The sequence below is a fragment of the Leptopilina boulardi genome, unplaced genomic scaffold (genome assembly GCF_019393585.1).
Source record: "Leptopilina boulardi isolate dan_hultmark-lab unplaced genomic scaffold, ZJU_Lbou_2.1 LbouV2_165, whole genome shotgun sequence".
Lineage (NCBI taxonomy): Eukaryota > Metazoa > Arthropoda > Insecta > Hymenoptera > Figitidae > Leptopilina > Leptopilina boulardi.
Genome location: NW_026137713.1, coordinates 5,528,124 through 5,543,687, shown reverse-complemented (window position 1 = coordinate 5,543,687; position 15,564 = coordinate 5,528,124). Strand labels below are relative to the sequence as shown.

At 26.5% G+C, this 15,564-nt stretch overlaps 1 protein-coding gene across 3 annotated transcripts in view; it reads right to left on the bottom strand.

Moving 5' to 3' along the window:
- LOC127277232 (protein bicaudal C) overlaps positions 1-15,564 on the bottom strand; it is a 32,293-nt gene that overhangs the window by 9,792 nt on the left and 6,937 nt on the right. For 2 of the 3 annotated variants that reach the window (XM_051298156.1, XM_051298155.1), the window contains 3 exons: positions 8,688-8,757; positions 2,046-2,125; positions 441-656 (listed from right to left, as the gene is read on the bottom strand). In XM_051298156.1, coding sequence (XP_051154113.1) covers positions 441-656; positions 2,046-2,125; positions 8,688-8,757 — 366 coding nt within the window. Of the gene's footprint in view, positions 1-440; positions 657-2,045; positions 2,126-8,687; positions 8,758-9,871; positions 10,219-15,564 lie in introns of those variants that run through there. The other variant, XM_051298159.1, reaches the window with a different exon arrangement.

The window sequence follows — 15,564 nt, the reverse complement described above, 5'->3', positions numbered from 1 at the left end:
TGTGTTTAATAACTGTTTACTGACATTGTTGTTGAAAGTGAAATGCAAAAACAAATTATCCGTGTAATGGAAACATTTGGCAGGAATTCAGAAAATAATTTAGTATATCGAATGAGAATCGTTGCCTATTTCACGAATGAGAAAGAAAGCAAAAACATATTAAGCGCGAGTCTAAAATAAAAAAAAAATAACTGAAAAATACGAATTATGAAAATATTCCGTTCACGTTGATGATGTAAAAATTTATTTTAAAAAGATATTAAACCTGTATTTTTAGGGTCAGTTTCTAGACGTCAACAGCTTCTTTTTTTATTTCCTGATGACAATAAATAAACTAAAAGGAACTTTTCTTCAATACTAGAAAATGAAATAGAATTTTTAAAAATATCAAGAATTTGCGAATACGAGTGTTAGAAAATAAATTTGAAATTTATTTTTACCCTAACTCGAGCTCGAGCCCGCTCGACGCCTTCCATTTCTCCTGCTATGGAGACTTGATTGCTCTTCTCCTGATGATTACTGCGGTTGCTGTCCGGGAAATGAATGTGGCAACCTGTTTCCTCCATCACTCGCTTTATCGTTAATCCACCCTTTCCAATAATATGCGAATGATCCGTATAACTCACATCCAATTTCATTGTTACTCTATTGTTTTGCTGAAAATACAAAAAAAAAAATTAATATTTCAAAAGAAAAAGTTAACTAATTTTAATTCTAATTTAATAACTTTTAATTTAATTTAATCCTAATTTAATTAATTAAAAAGTACTGGAAAAAAATTAATTATCTTTTAAAATCCACTTTCTCAAGAAAAAATTCTCTAAATCTAAAGTAAAGAAACATATTTAAATTTTTTCAAAATCGTATTTTTATCCAGTATTCTATTTTCACAATTCTTATCACTGAAGAGATTTATGACGAAAATAAAAAAAAATATACAAGTGAAGTAAATATTCGTAATGCTTCTGCATTATGAGAGGTTGAACTGTAAAAAAAAGTCGAGGCCTCGTTTTTTTGGATTAGGTGAAATTAAAATATTCGAAGATAATGATAGAAGCAGAGTTTACTCTTTTCTTTTTAATGGGTCTTTGACTGACGAAGTATCTCTCGTAAAAAAAAGACACTCTTATCGTAAGAACGAGTTTTACGGATCCAAGTATTATAAGGTGCGTGTTTATCTTCTGCATTATGTATTATCATTGTGACACTACAAGCTATTTTTATCTCAAGCTGACATAATATTGAAAGAACAAGAACTTAATCTCAATAAAAGTCTTCACTAAACTTTGAATTCAATTTTTTTTATTAAAAAAGAATCCTAATTTCTCGAAAACGATTAAAAATTTAAATTTGGACTCTTGATAATTTTAAAAAATGTGTGAAAATTATAATTCTGTTAAAATATTTTTATATAGAAGATTTAATCAAAATTAAAATTTAATTAAAAAAATATTTTTTAAAAATTTAAACGAACTGTTATTTTTTTAATGTCTCAATAATATTGATTGATGTGAAATTTAATTTTGTTTTTGAGATTATTGGTTTGAATGTCTGACTTTGCGATATCTTTTCGGTACTGGACTCGAACAGCACCAACATAATTATATTTTACTCCGCGGATTACGATTATTTTGTTGACAACTATAAATAAAAAAAAAAAAAAAAAACACTGTAATGCTTGAAAGTTGAATGATATTTTTTGCAATTCATGAAATATCTTGAATTTTGTACCCCACCAATCTTTATGTAACAGTTTTCACGAGGCTTCGTCTTAAAATTTAATTCAGTTGACCTTTGAAGTGAAATAAATTTAGTGTTTTAGAGGAAACTTAAATCGCAAACATGTCGATTCTAAAAATAGTGAGAATACATTTCAAATCATTTTAGCCAAGGCTTTTTTTTTCCTTTATTCTCAAATGAATTTCTTTTACCTATTTTGCAAATAAAAATTATATTCCTAAAATTTTTGTTTTATTTTTAGATTATTTGGAAAAAAAAAATTCCCATGATAATTTTAAAAAATGAAGAAAAAAAAATCAACTAACCCTCGTGTCCAAAATTTGCATGATTTTTTCTTTGGCAACTTGCACGTCGTCAAGTCGTCCAGCGACTTTTATATGGGGATCTGAAACATAAATTATAAACCACAAATTAATTTAACAGAGAGCAAAGTAAATGAAAACCACAATCGCTTGATCCATTAATTCACTTTTTTTTCTGACTATACACTGCTGCCTACTTTCATTTTTACCGTCTTCAAGCATGACAGACTTTTGCGTCCCAGTTTTTTGAACTGTAAATGCAAATGAATTTTCATCAGCCAAAACATTTCGTGTGCTTTAGATTAAAAACATGTTTGCTACAAATTATTAATTGCATTTTTCTTTGTCTTTGATTATAAATAAAACGACTTTCCTCTGAATTAATTTGAATAAATTAATAGAAACTAAATGTTGAATATTATTTCAGACTGTACACAGACTATAAAAAACATAAATTGATTAAAATTTAAAAAAAAACATTATATCTATTACATTTTATTGAAAAATGTAATTTTTGATCGTAATTTTGATACCAATTTTTCTTATAAAGTTTCTAAAAAAAAAGTATGTACTACTGTTAATAAATAAAAAAAAATGAAGCTTTCCTCGAAAATCCAAGGGAAAAAACATCGCGTGACGAGACGAGCTCTCCGACCCATATCACATAATAGGTAATAACTGTACTAGGGAAAATAACAAGGTTTAAAGTTGCACGTTCTCCAATGCGATTAAACTAATTATTTCATTAGTAAAGACGATTACAGGTTGTGTATATCGTTAAACTGTAATTCTATTATTAGAATAGTAAAATGATAATCTTCTTATTTTCATATACTTTTCCCCCCGTAAATCAAAGAAAAATTTCCTCCTATTTATAAATTTTTAATTCAATTTTTTTTTCCATTTCTTATCAGCAATAATTCTCATCAAAATCAAGATTTTTTTTTTTTAATGAAAAACATTAAATTTTTTTATCCTGTTTTCTTTCGAAAGAGTGTAAAAAAGAAACAACAAGATACGTAACCGTCTTCCTTCTTAGAGTCACGTATACATTGTCATTGATACATGATGACGTGTATAAAAGAATTGCCATTTAATCCGAAATAATTGATGTTATTATTTAATAATTTAATTCGTCCATAATAGAAATGGAAAAACTTTTAATGGAAAATTATGATAATCTTAAACATTTATTTTATCAACAAATCCAGTTGAGAAATGAAAATTAATTTCCATAAATTTTACAATATACCAACTTTTTTTAATTATAAACAAAAGCAATGAAATAACAATAAGAAAAACATAGTTTAAGCAATAGAATCTTATATGGAAAATTATGTCAAGTACAAGAAACACACTGTGCGAAATAAAAAGTCTGACTCGTTAGAGTCTTTTTAATCTGACATAGAGTAAAATTACACAAGTGATTGGTGTAATATTATATGTAAAATATAAGATGCCAACCGCAATTATTTATATAAAAATATATTTACGGTCTTTGGATATGGAAAGTGTTGGAAAAAAGTCACGTTTATATTAAAATAATAATTGGAGGAATACCAAATGATTTTTTTGAAAATATTTAGAAATTTTTTATCGGAATCCTTTCCCTATTTTATCTAAATAATGAGAAAATATTTTTTTAACGATCCGATATTTTATAATTAAAACAATTAGATTTATCCTGAGAAAAGCGAGATTAATTTTAAATGAACAGATTTAAATGGCAATTTATCACTATATTAAAATAAATGCACACAACTTGGTTGGATAATCGGCGAAAACTGATAAAGTGATAAATGTTCAAATGACAAATTTGTTACTCTATAGACTAATCTTGTGAATGCTTCGTTCATGTATTATTCAATTTAATTTGCATATAACTGGCGCCGCATTGGTCGTTTCTTTAAAACAGAGAAAACTCAACGACACCCCCTGCAATTTTAGAAATTAAATTTTCACAATCCGTTCATAAGTACACACATTGTATATTCAATAGCAAACAAAATACGAGAAGCATACATTTCTTTTTTGTTATGTAATAAAAAGGAATTTACCGTTTAAATGGTAAAAAAAAAATGATTTAAATAACAACATAAACATTTTGATCACTGTTAATTCAGATTGAAAACAAAATTAATTCAAAAACCTTTTTTAAAAATGCTAAACTACTCAGAAATAACTGGTTTATCGGGAATTTTCTCACACGTCATTCTCTATTTTTAATATAAAACAAAAATACTTCATTCCATTCAAAAAAAGAATTCAAAATCGAACCTAATAAATCACAATAAATTCCAATCAGAAATTTATAATAAGCCTGAAAAATATCGCAATTTATTTGCAAAAGAGAATATTGAAGATGTTTTGTATTTATGAGAAAACATTTTTTGAACTTTAACCACTGAACCGTCAGTTAATTATAAGAACTTGAATGGAAGAGAAACTTAATGAAATGCATGAAAGAAAAAAAAAATGAAGAAGATATTTTAAAATAACATTTACACACTATTTTACCTGAATGAGTAAAGTAAATCAATGAGTTTACTTAATGACTCATGAAGCTAAGGTTTGATTAAAAAAAAAAACATACATACATATGTTTGAAAATTGAAAAGAAAATTCTGTGTCTTTTTCTAAAAAATTAACAGTTATAAAACTGTTTACCGTGGAGAATTGGAACATCACTCTTGGGAGACAAGAAGACGCTAATAAACCTTTCAGCCACGTGAGACTGTTGCAGGAGATTACAACCAAGGCGATCTTTAATCCTATCTATTACGTGACAAACTAACTTTTGCAAATGTGAAATTTGACCAACAAATTTATTTCATTCTAATTTCAAATTATACAATAAAAAATGACATTTTGCCATTTCTCATATAAAAAAAAAGAAAATAAAAAACTTTGGATATAATTTTTAACAATTCTAATAGAAAGGATTAAGTCCTTTAAGAACATTTATGTGAGAAAGTAATAAATAAATAGTAAATATTTTAATCGCAGACGATCAATTTGTTTAATGAGAAATTTATTTTTCTTTCACAAGCTAATGATTTATAAATAACCTTCGTTTATAAAAACCGGTTAATCGGACTATTTTTTATTTCTTAAATTATATTTTTAATTTCTCGATTCTATTTTTAAATTTCTCAAGACATTTTTGTTTAGATTTCTTGACCTACTTTTTACACTTTTGATCTATTTTGCAAATATTTAAATATTTTTTTCAATTTCTTAATTATTTGACCTTCTTTATTAATTTTTTAACATTTTTTGAAATTTAATAATTATAATTATTATTACATACAAATGTTAAATCTACTTTATTATTGTATTGTCAACGAAAAAATTTGATTTAAATTATTTTTTTTAATAAAGAAACTAAATATTCTTTTCCTTTTCATGTTTAAAAAAAGAAAAACATTTAATATTTTTAGAATCAAACTACACACATTATAAAACTGTTGCTAAAACGATATAACAATCATTAAAGAAAAAACAATTAAACTCTCAATAATGAACAGCGATTGTAAGAAGTCATAAAAATTGCATAATATAATCCTAACGTGATTACGTTAAACGTATAATTAATTTCACCAAGCATTTGTTTTGTTTTACATTTGTATTTTTAAATTTTATTGTGTTCTAAATTATTATAATTATTACATTATTATTTTTTTTTTACTATTATTATTAGTATGTATTACTACTATTAGTATGTATTTTACCATTTAGTTATTTATATTTTAATTTATATATTAAAAATTAATTTTTTATTCTTTCATAGATATTTTAATTAATAAACAGTCATTATAAACAAATTGATCGTTTACGATTGAGATATTTTTAAAAAAAAATTGTTTACGTAATTTGAAAGAAAGACAAATATTGAAAAATTAAAAAGACTAAGAATATTCAAGTGGAATAGTTTTTCCACAATTGATAAGAGATAAATATATTTCCAAAACAGTTTCTTCTAAATATAATGGAATTTTTTTGTTTAAATACTAAGAATAGTGGAAAAATTACCGGAAACAATGAGGGTTGAAAATGTCAATTATATGACATTGCTTTAATATTCCTCGCAGAAAAACCTGTTAAATTGTAAATAATGTAAATGAAGTTCCAATAACTTTTTAATGTCACAAATAGCAAAAAAGGGTGAATCACCAAAAAGTTTCCACGACAGTTTCGAGAATAAGGAAGCAATGCCATTGATATATATATAATATCAATTCATTGTCAAAGAAATATCATCTCTCATCTTATACAGTGAACAATCCAATATGTTTGTCTATCTCTTCACAATGACATATTAACAAGTCTAATCTCCCTCTTGAATCGTTTTCAAGCCCGGATTAACCTGCAAGACATATTGACATTATAACAATTTGTATGCATTCTCTGTAATCGAAGATTATTTTTGTATTTTTCAATATTACTCAATAAAGTCAATGAATTATTATTTATTTTTGAAATATGTCTCAAAGTTTTATCTTTTTCAATTGAAAGAAAAAAAAAAATTCCACCCGCTCGACAAAATCAATAAAAATTAGAAATAAAAAAAAAAATTTCTAAATCAGTGATCTCGAAATGAAATCACAATATTGAAACATTTTTAATCATTTTTTTTTTAAAGAAAAGCCAGATATATGAGCGCTATTTATGGAAAAAAAATAACAGGAAGTTTTCTGAAATTGGTTGAAGGTTGTGGAGTTTTGTAAAAAAAAAAAAAACTTCAGTCACCTGGAAATGACTTTACTGCTATCTGATCATTATCTGATATCTATTTCAAGGATGGAAATATTTATTTTCAACTCAACTAATTGTATATAAAATTAGGAAATTCGGAGGGAAAAAGTTATTTCGTATTAATTATTCCCCCGCAATGAAAGTCATTAAGAAGAAAGAAAAATGCATCTTGATATTAAACAAACAAAAAAAAATTAATTGCGTTAATCGAAATTAAAAATATATATTTTTTTAAATATAATCATATTTACAGTAAATTTAAATGTTAACAACATTATATATATTAAAATTGACGACAGAAATATTGTTACTGAGTAACACGTAAGTCGTTTCGAAATGAATAAACTGCATGTGTATTGTGCTCGTTATCTGCGCGAGCTTTTTTTTTTTTTTTGCTTAATTTATGCGACCCACGACCCACAAACGTGCAGAAGCAGAAAAATGTCTTTCAAGACTCGATAAACCAAAATTACGATTTTTGAAATCAAATTGAAACTTTCATGAAAAAATAGTTATATATTTAAAGAAATTCAAATTTCACTTTCTAATATTATAAATATTATGTAAATTGCACATTTTGTAAATGTGTAAATTTAACAAAAAGATAAAAAATGATTTTTAATCGTAAAAATGAAAAAACGTTTAACTTTAAATATAAAAGAATAATTAGAACAATGAAATAAAAATAAAATATTCGGATATATACATTACAGATAAATTTCCGGTATTTTTTAAAAGGTCACTTCTTCCTAAAATTTTATTTGGGTTAATGATTTAAATGAACGTTTATACTAGATAAATAAATATCTGTTCTAAAAAATATAAATATATATACGGTTTCATTAACAATTAATAATAAAAAGTTTTCCAGGGTCTTTCAACCATAATTGTCTAGCCTATTTCATTTTAAAACCACAAGGTTTAAGAGAATGAAGTTCATGTCCTACATTTTGAAAGAGTGTATGTGGTAAAAAGTCCTCGTCTATCAAACGACTATATGACACTAAGAAAACCGTGTTTTTAATTTAATTTTGAATATTTGTATTTCAGGGTCAACTTTTTATATTCTTCTAGCTAATAAATAGTTTATCTTTACAAAAAAAAAAAAAAAAAAAAAACCACAAATCCCCACTAATCTAGGAAGGTTTCTTAATTTAATTAAATTTTTATCTCACGTTAAATGTTGGACAACCGTCAAATTAAGTTCTCAGTAATTAGACTAATGTACTTTTGAACTCAAGGTTAATCTGTTTGTTAATTCAACATAATCAAATTTTTATTATCTCGTATAAGATTTAAAAATCATATTTATTTTTCCATTAGACTGCAATAAAATGAAATAAATTTTTCTCTATTTTTAAATTGTTTATATATTTTTTTTAATTGAACCTAATTTTAGAATTTGATTTTAATAGATAATTTATTGTTTAGACAAATTTTACTTTAATTTTTAGACATAAATTTTAATGAATCCACTTTTTTAAAGATATATTTAAATAAATTAATTTTATCAAACAGATTTTTTTAAATAAATTAAAATGAATTAATATTTTGAAAATAAATCACAATGAATACATTTAAATTTTTTGAAAATAGATTTAAATAGAATTATTCTTGTTAGATAAATTTTAAATACTTTTGGAATTTTTAAAAATTTTGATTTTACTTATTAGCAGAAAAATATAGCATTTTTCTTTTTTCGCAAAAAAAAAAAAAACTCCAAAATAGTATTTAAATTCTAATTGATTCATTTAAAATTGGAGCACAGAAATTAATTTCTCATTTTATATATAAATTAATACGTTTCTAATATCTAATGATGGAAAAGCAAATTCAGGATCATTATAAATCTACTGTCATTATAAGTTCATTAAGGATAATAGCTTTCACCTTTTTTCGATTTTGCTCCAATCTTCAATCGGGAAGGCCATGTGACGAAGGTATTCGTTTCTTCCATAACCTGCAACAATATTTAAAAACATTGGCATTAATGTCAAAGTGATAAGAAATATCTTTATCAATTTTACAATCAACTAAATATATTATTCTTTTATGCATTCGTCAGCACTGACGTGTTAAAAAGCATGCTTTAAACACTTATACCTCACGTGAATTCATTCTCAACGCATATCAACAATTAGTGAAGAAGCTCGTTATCTTTCTTTATTTTTTATTTATTAATCAAGTCCAATCCCACTGAAATATATACCTATATCAAAAAATAAACTTCTCTCGTGAATAAAAAAAATGATTCATTGAAAACATTAAAAAATCACAAAGATACAAATTTTATTGGAAACATTTATACAATTTGAATGCAACAAAATCGATGATTCATAAAGTAAAAATTGAATAAACCGGAAAATATGAATAGGAATAAATATGAATATTCATATTGAAATGGAATATAAAATTTATACGTTCCATTGCAAATATTTGAGTGAATAAAATGAATAAAATACCGTAAATATTTTTTGCAAAAAAAAAAAAAATAAATCATCGATATAAATATATATTTTTTTTTTATTGATTGGATTATAAATCATCTGCGTTCATTTGTTTTTAGTTTAAAATTCATAAAATGAAATGAATGTAAATGAGATTCTGATTGTATAAGCGCAAGAAATTAAGCTCTCGGTTAGCTTTTTAATCAAGAAAACATGCTATAACGCGATATTTGCATTTGGTTCAATGTGAGTTTAATGTTTGTCCTCAATGAGTGGGTGTAAGGAAAACGAACGATATTTAACACGTGCTCGACTTCACTATTTGCTTCTGCCAAACAAACATCATAACATTTTTTTTTATTCCTTTTTTTTGCTCTAAACAAAATGCAGAAATAAACAATAACTGAAATTTTTAAGTCAAAAAATTAGTTCAAATTCAAAAACGAATTAATAAATTACAAAATTTTATTTCAAATTTATTATTTACTTTTTCTGTTATTTTTTATTGTTACTATTTTTTACTCTTATGTATTTTTGAAAGAAAATTATTATTTCTTTAGTAAAGAATAATTATTAATTAAATTATTATTTTCTGCAAGAAATTTTTTTTAAAAAAAAGCACATTACCACAGTCATTTCCGAAAAATCGAATCTGGATCGTTAGAAACTCGAAACAACTTTCTCAATCCGACAAGATCACAGTAATCCAAGAGCTTTTTTTTATTTTTAGTCTCTAGGCTCCTAAGCACAGAAGGAGAACGACATTGCGACCTCGATGCCCTGCAACTTTCACGGTAAACGAATGCACAAGTTGAGAAGTCAGGTATCTAACACCGACAACGCGAGCGCGGTGCGTATTCGCAATTTTACTTTCACTACCGTAATAGTGACTCCACGGTCGTCGTCGTCGTCGTCGTCGTCATATAGCCGATAATAATACCATGCTCATTAGCCCGTGTCCATCCGATAAACTTCGAAAGGCTTTAAAAATAAAAAACAAACAAATTGACCTCTTAAAAAGCGCTTTCGACAAATCACACAAAATTACACTTTATTTTTCATTTTCAAACACAATATTATTCCGCTCTGGAAATTCAATTTCTTCTTTTTCTCAAGTGAAGAAAAAACAATTTTCAAGATTTGAAAATATTTCTAAGGAATAAAAAATTTTTTTTTCTCAAAAATAAATATTATTTTCTTTTTTTTTTAAACAGAAGTTCAATTACTGAAAAATGCCGGAAATAAATATTTAATCGAGAGGAAAAGAAGAAGAAAAGAAGAAGAAGAAGATGATGATGATAAAGAAAAATCTTGTGCCAGTAACTTCCGTATACCGCCGCGGAATCGCTGGCTCGACTGACTGACTAATTCGAGATAACATAACGGGTTGGTCTCGGTTACGACCTCCCACTCGTTCTCTCCTCGACGTTCCCTACCACTGTCGCGTCCGGACATCGGCCAATACCCCACAGACAGCAGATACCAATTCTTCATTAATTAATTTGAATAAACGACTATAAACCATAGTTGTTATTGAGAATTGAATGATTAGACGATCAAAAAGAAGAAATTTTCTTGAGAAAATGTTTTTTTTTTTTACTCCCATTCTCCATATGATCCTCCATTGAAATTATATATGAAATCCTCAAGTTTTTCCTGATACAATAATTCAATGCATCCAAAATGTCTTGATCCTCAAACGAAAATACACCACACACACACACTCTGAGTCAACAAAATTCCAGCGATTTCTGACACAGACCATTTGTGCTGAAGAGACAAATACATATGTTAACGTGGACGTTTATATGTACATATAATGACGATAACAATAAAAGTTTCCGGCACTAAACATGTATTGGGAACACCTAGAAAAAAAAGTTTCTAATTAGAAACGAATTTTTAAATGAAGATACACACTACAATAAAACGAATCATCCCAAAATACATCGAATATTTACTGTTTAATTCGTAGTTTGCTTTTTATGCAGCTGGACTTTAAAACAAGTTTAAAAAAGAATTTTATTTTTAGAACAGTATGAAGAAATCTATTTTCCTTTATTTGCCATTATTTAAAACTAATTTCAAATTAACACTATTTTTAATTAAAAATTAATTATTGTAAATTGATATTTTCGTTTGTTTTCAAGAATTTAGATTCCTCTTTTTCTCTAATTGGAGTATTAATGTCCTTTCTGATAATCTATAATTTTCTTTAAAAAAAAAAGCAAAAAGCCGTTAAGATTCCAATTTTCATTCTCAGATGTATTAATTAGATAAAAATGCATTATACTTGTGAATCAGTTGACGTGCGAACACACAAAGTATTCGAAATAACAATATCGAGTCACCGGAATTTCAAATGACCGAGAAAAACGTTCGGGGAAGTACTCGGACACTGACTTGTAACTAAAATTACCGACACAAGTGCAAGCCATATTATTTCTAGACGCGTCGACTACAAAAGCGGATAGAATGATGTACAACAAAAGTGCCTGAAATTTCTATACATTGGCTCACGTTAAAGTACACTTTTGAATAAAAAAGAAGTCCACAAAGAAAATATAAATAAAAAATAATTTAAAAAAAATTTAATAATCATTCCTCGAAAATTCGAATTATATAAACAAAATAAACAAACAAGAAGTAAATAATTGAAATCAAGTTAATTTCAAATAAGTTACAAAAGAAGTATTTGGATCGTTGAAAAAAGAACTATTTTCAATAAGAAACTCCAAAATTGAAGTAAAATATTCTTTCCTTACAATTCAGTAAAATATAGAAATTCTTACTTTTCTTTTTTATAATAAGAAGATACCTTACAGTCAGAAATCGATAGCTTACAGTATAAAGCTTTATGGATATACAGCTTAAAGTTCTATATTTATGAAGGCTATTTATAAACTCTATTTTTAATCTTAGAGAATGTCACCTAAAGATACCATTTTTGTGCTCTTATTTCACTATATATACTAAAATGCAGTTTGCGTCATAACTTTATTCGAGTTTGACATATATAACAAGAGAAATCACTGACTCTTTAATCAATTGCCCAAAAATACATCTCGACCTCTCTCGCTGATAATTTCATTAAGCAAAATATTCTCTTCTCTCGCGGAAATTCCAAATTTATACATGACCCATTGCCTTTCTCATCAGCAATTAATATTTAAAAAGACCTTTAAAAAAAATTTTAAATATTATCAATTTTCATTTTTTTTTTAAATGATGCCTCAAATGAAGCAATTTTCATCACAAGAATGTTAAATAAATTTTGCAATAACAATAACGTCAGATCAAAACTACGTCAAATCATTATAGATTAAAGAAATTATTGCCTCCCTTGTTGAAATGACATCGACTTAGATTCCGTTATCCGCGACCGAGAAGCGGCAAGAAGTAGATATCCGATGCTAAAATTATGTCAAATGCATGCAAACATTAACTCGACCGTGCATTGTTATTTATAGATCCGGTGCTCGAGAGATACCAGTTGTGCATTGAAGAAAGCAAAAGGGAAGAAGGTACCATAATCTGCAAATGCCTCCTCTCTACAAACCAGAGAATCATATTTTTCCTTATAAAGAAAAATTATTGTCAAAGACGGAAACGTTTTGATGAAATCTATTCACACACACACATCAAGTAAATCTTACGTCATATTATCAGTTTTTTTTTTAAATATAAAACAAGAAAATGTAATTTTCCATCTTAACATAAAGAATAAAGTTTTTAGATTGAAAAAATATGAATATTAAATTAACCAAAAAGAAAAATATAAAATCAAAAGCAAGCATGAATATGTAAAAATTTCTCTTCCTCGTTTTATAAACTCACAGGAAAAAAAGGGAAAATTTTTCCCAAAAGCAGTTTCGCGACAATAAAAAATTTCAAGATTAAATGATAAAATGAGATTAAAAACATTTCTGACAATTAAAAACAGATTAAATTCGTCAGACAAAATTTGTGTGTTTAAAACACGTTTACTTTCATCAGGAAAACAAAATTTTTTTTTTTTATCATTATCTTCCTTATTGCAATCACTGTTATAAAGCGAAAACGTGATTTTATGCATGAAACAACATAATTTTACGTTATTGCATTTGGAGCATTGAATTTTTTTCAAGTATTGTGTCGACAAGATTTCTCGATGAATTAAAATGATAAGGAGATCCTAAATAGAAACATAGAACCTATATATATTATCGAATAGATATATATATATATAAAAATTTCGAAAGAAGGTTAAGTAACTAAACAACTTTATTGATACGCAACATTGTAGATCGAGAGCTTTATATGTGTGTACTCCAATTAAAGTAAAGGAGTTAGAGAAAACTGGTTTTCGCGACAGCAGGTGTTGAGCGAGAGAGTCAACTATTTAAGTATAATAGTTGTGTGCGCGTGCATATATATATACATATACACAATATATTTTAATTTTTCTATTCTGAAAATTCTCATTTCAGAACAAGAAAGCAACAACTCTTTTATGATACTAGGAAAAGTCAACAAATCCACCTCGTTTATCTGCAAGTTGGAGAGAATAAACGTCATTTTACGAATTATGTCATTTCCTCAAAGTTTATATAATTCTCAACTGTCAATGTTGATTAGAATCTTTCAACAAAAAAAAAATCATATTAGATCACTCTAAGAAATTTTTCTTTGTTTTCAATTTATTTTATTAATTTCTCTATTAAAGTAATTCAAAATTTTTAAATCGAAAACTATCTTAAAAATTTTTCTCAAAATAATTTTTAAAAAAATTCACTCTTTTTTGATTTAGTTAATTATCAACTCACATATCAAAAATTCATTTACTTTATTTTGAAATGTAAAATGACGTCTGGTAAATTTAAGTTTTCCTTTTACATTTACAAGAAGAATGCCCCTAAATAATCAACTTTTGACATAGTGTAACATTTTGAAAATGTATAATATGTATAACTTCTGCGAAACACGTAGAATTTAATAGCAAACTTCTTTACTTGTCACTTTGTGTCCCGTATATGATGCTGATAAACTTCACGCCCCATTTTCATGCACGAAAGACTCTCTTTCTCTCTCTCTCTATCTTGATTTTACGACTTCCCGGACTCGTCATGGGCAAAATTTTTTGGCGAACCCTTTACTAACAGCGACAACTTGTAAATCAGATTGATCCTGGCAGATGTCGAGAGCAAAAATAGAGAGTAAAGTGTTGGTCATGATTTATGCCATGTCCCGTCAAATTGTGAATTTTGAGGCAAATTTCAAAATAATATGCCACGCGAAACGAAAAATTTCCTGACTGTCAAGACACATTCTTTGGAGTGTCGCCAATAATGACTTCTCTTTTAACTAATCGATGAAAACTGCAAAAAATAAATCAAATTTCGATTAAATGATAATTCTATCATTAACAATGGAAAAAAATCGTAACAATTAATTGAGAAAATAAATTAGTCTGTCGATATTAGATTATATAAGGTTATATATAAATATATATATATATATAGGTAAATTGTGACAAAGGATCGAGAGTTTATAACAGCGGTACTTAAGTGATCCTATAAATAATCGAGCAGTGTATTTCCAGGCCTCTTTACGCAATGGTCGAAATGATAAGGATAAGCGCGATCGTTGCCTTCGTGTCAGTGAACGGCGTTTATACATTAACATATACACCTAAACGAAACTTTTTTTTTTTTTTCTCTTTTTATTCATAAAGAAAGAAGAAAAAAAGAAAGAACCCAATGAATCTGCCCAGGTGTATTATATTCTATAAACCGAGTCATTGGACTCAAAACCTTGACCTCGACATAAAAATAATAATAAACAAAATTTCAGAGACTTTATGGCGCTTCTTTTTCTCTTTTGAAAATAAATCCAATAGGAAAAATTTAATTGATCAAAAAGTCTAAGTGATGATCTAATAATGCTGTGAGAATACATTGGCATGGAAACAATAAAAGTTCAAGCATTGCATGAATTATGGAGCAAGAAAATGATATTGCAAGGCTTTACAAATTTCCAGTGTCTCATTGTTGTAACGGAATGCAAAAATAAAATTATTGTTCGACTTATTCTTGTCAAGCTCACCTATTTCCCTTGGAAGTAAATTTACACGTTAATTAAATACTTTAAAACACTGAATGGAAAAGTTCAGTAAAAATGCAACAATTATGACCGCATAATTGTAATTATAAACAAATTAAATAATCATATAAATCATATCCTTGAAGACAATACTTCATTGTTGAGAAAGATAATTGTAAACACGTTTTTATCAAACAAATTTGCATCTTCCCTCATTTTATAGTTTATTTCGTAAAATA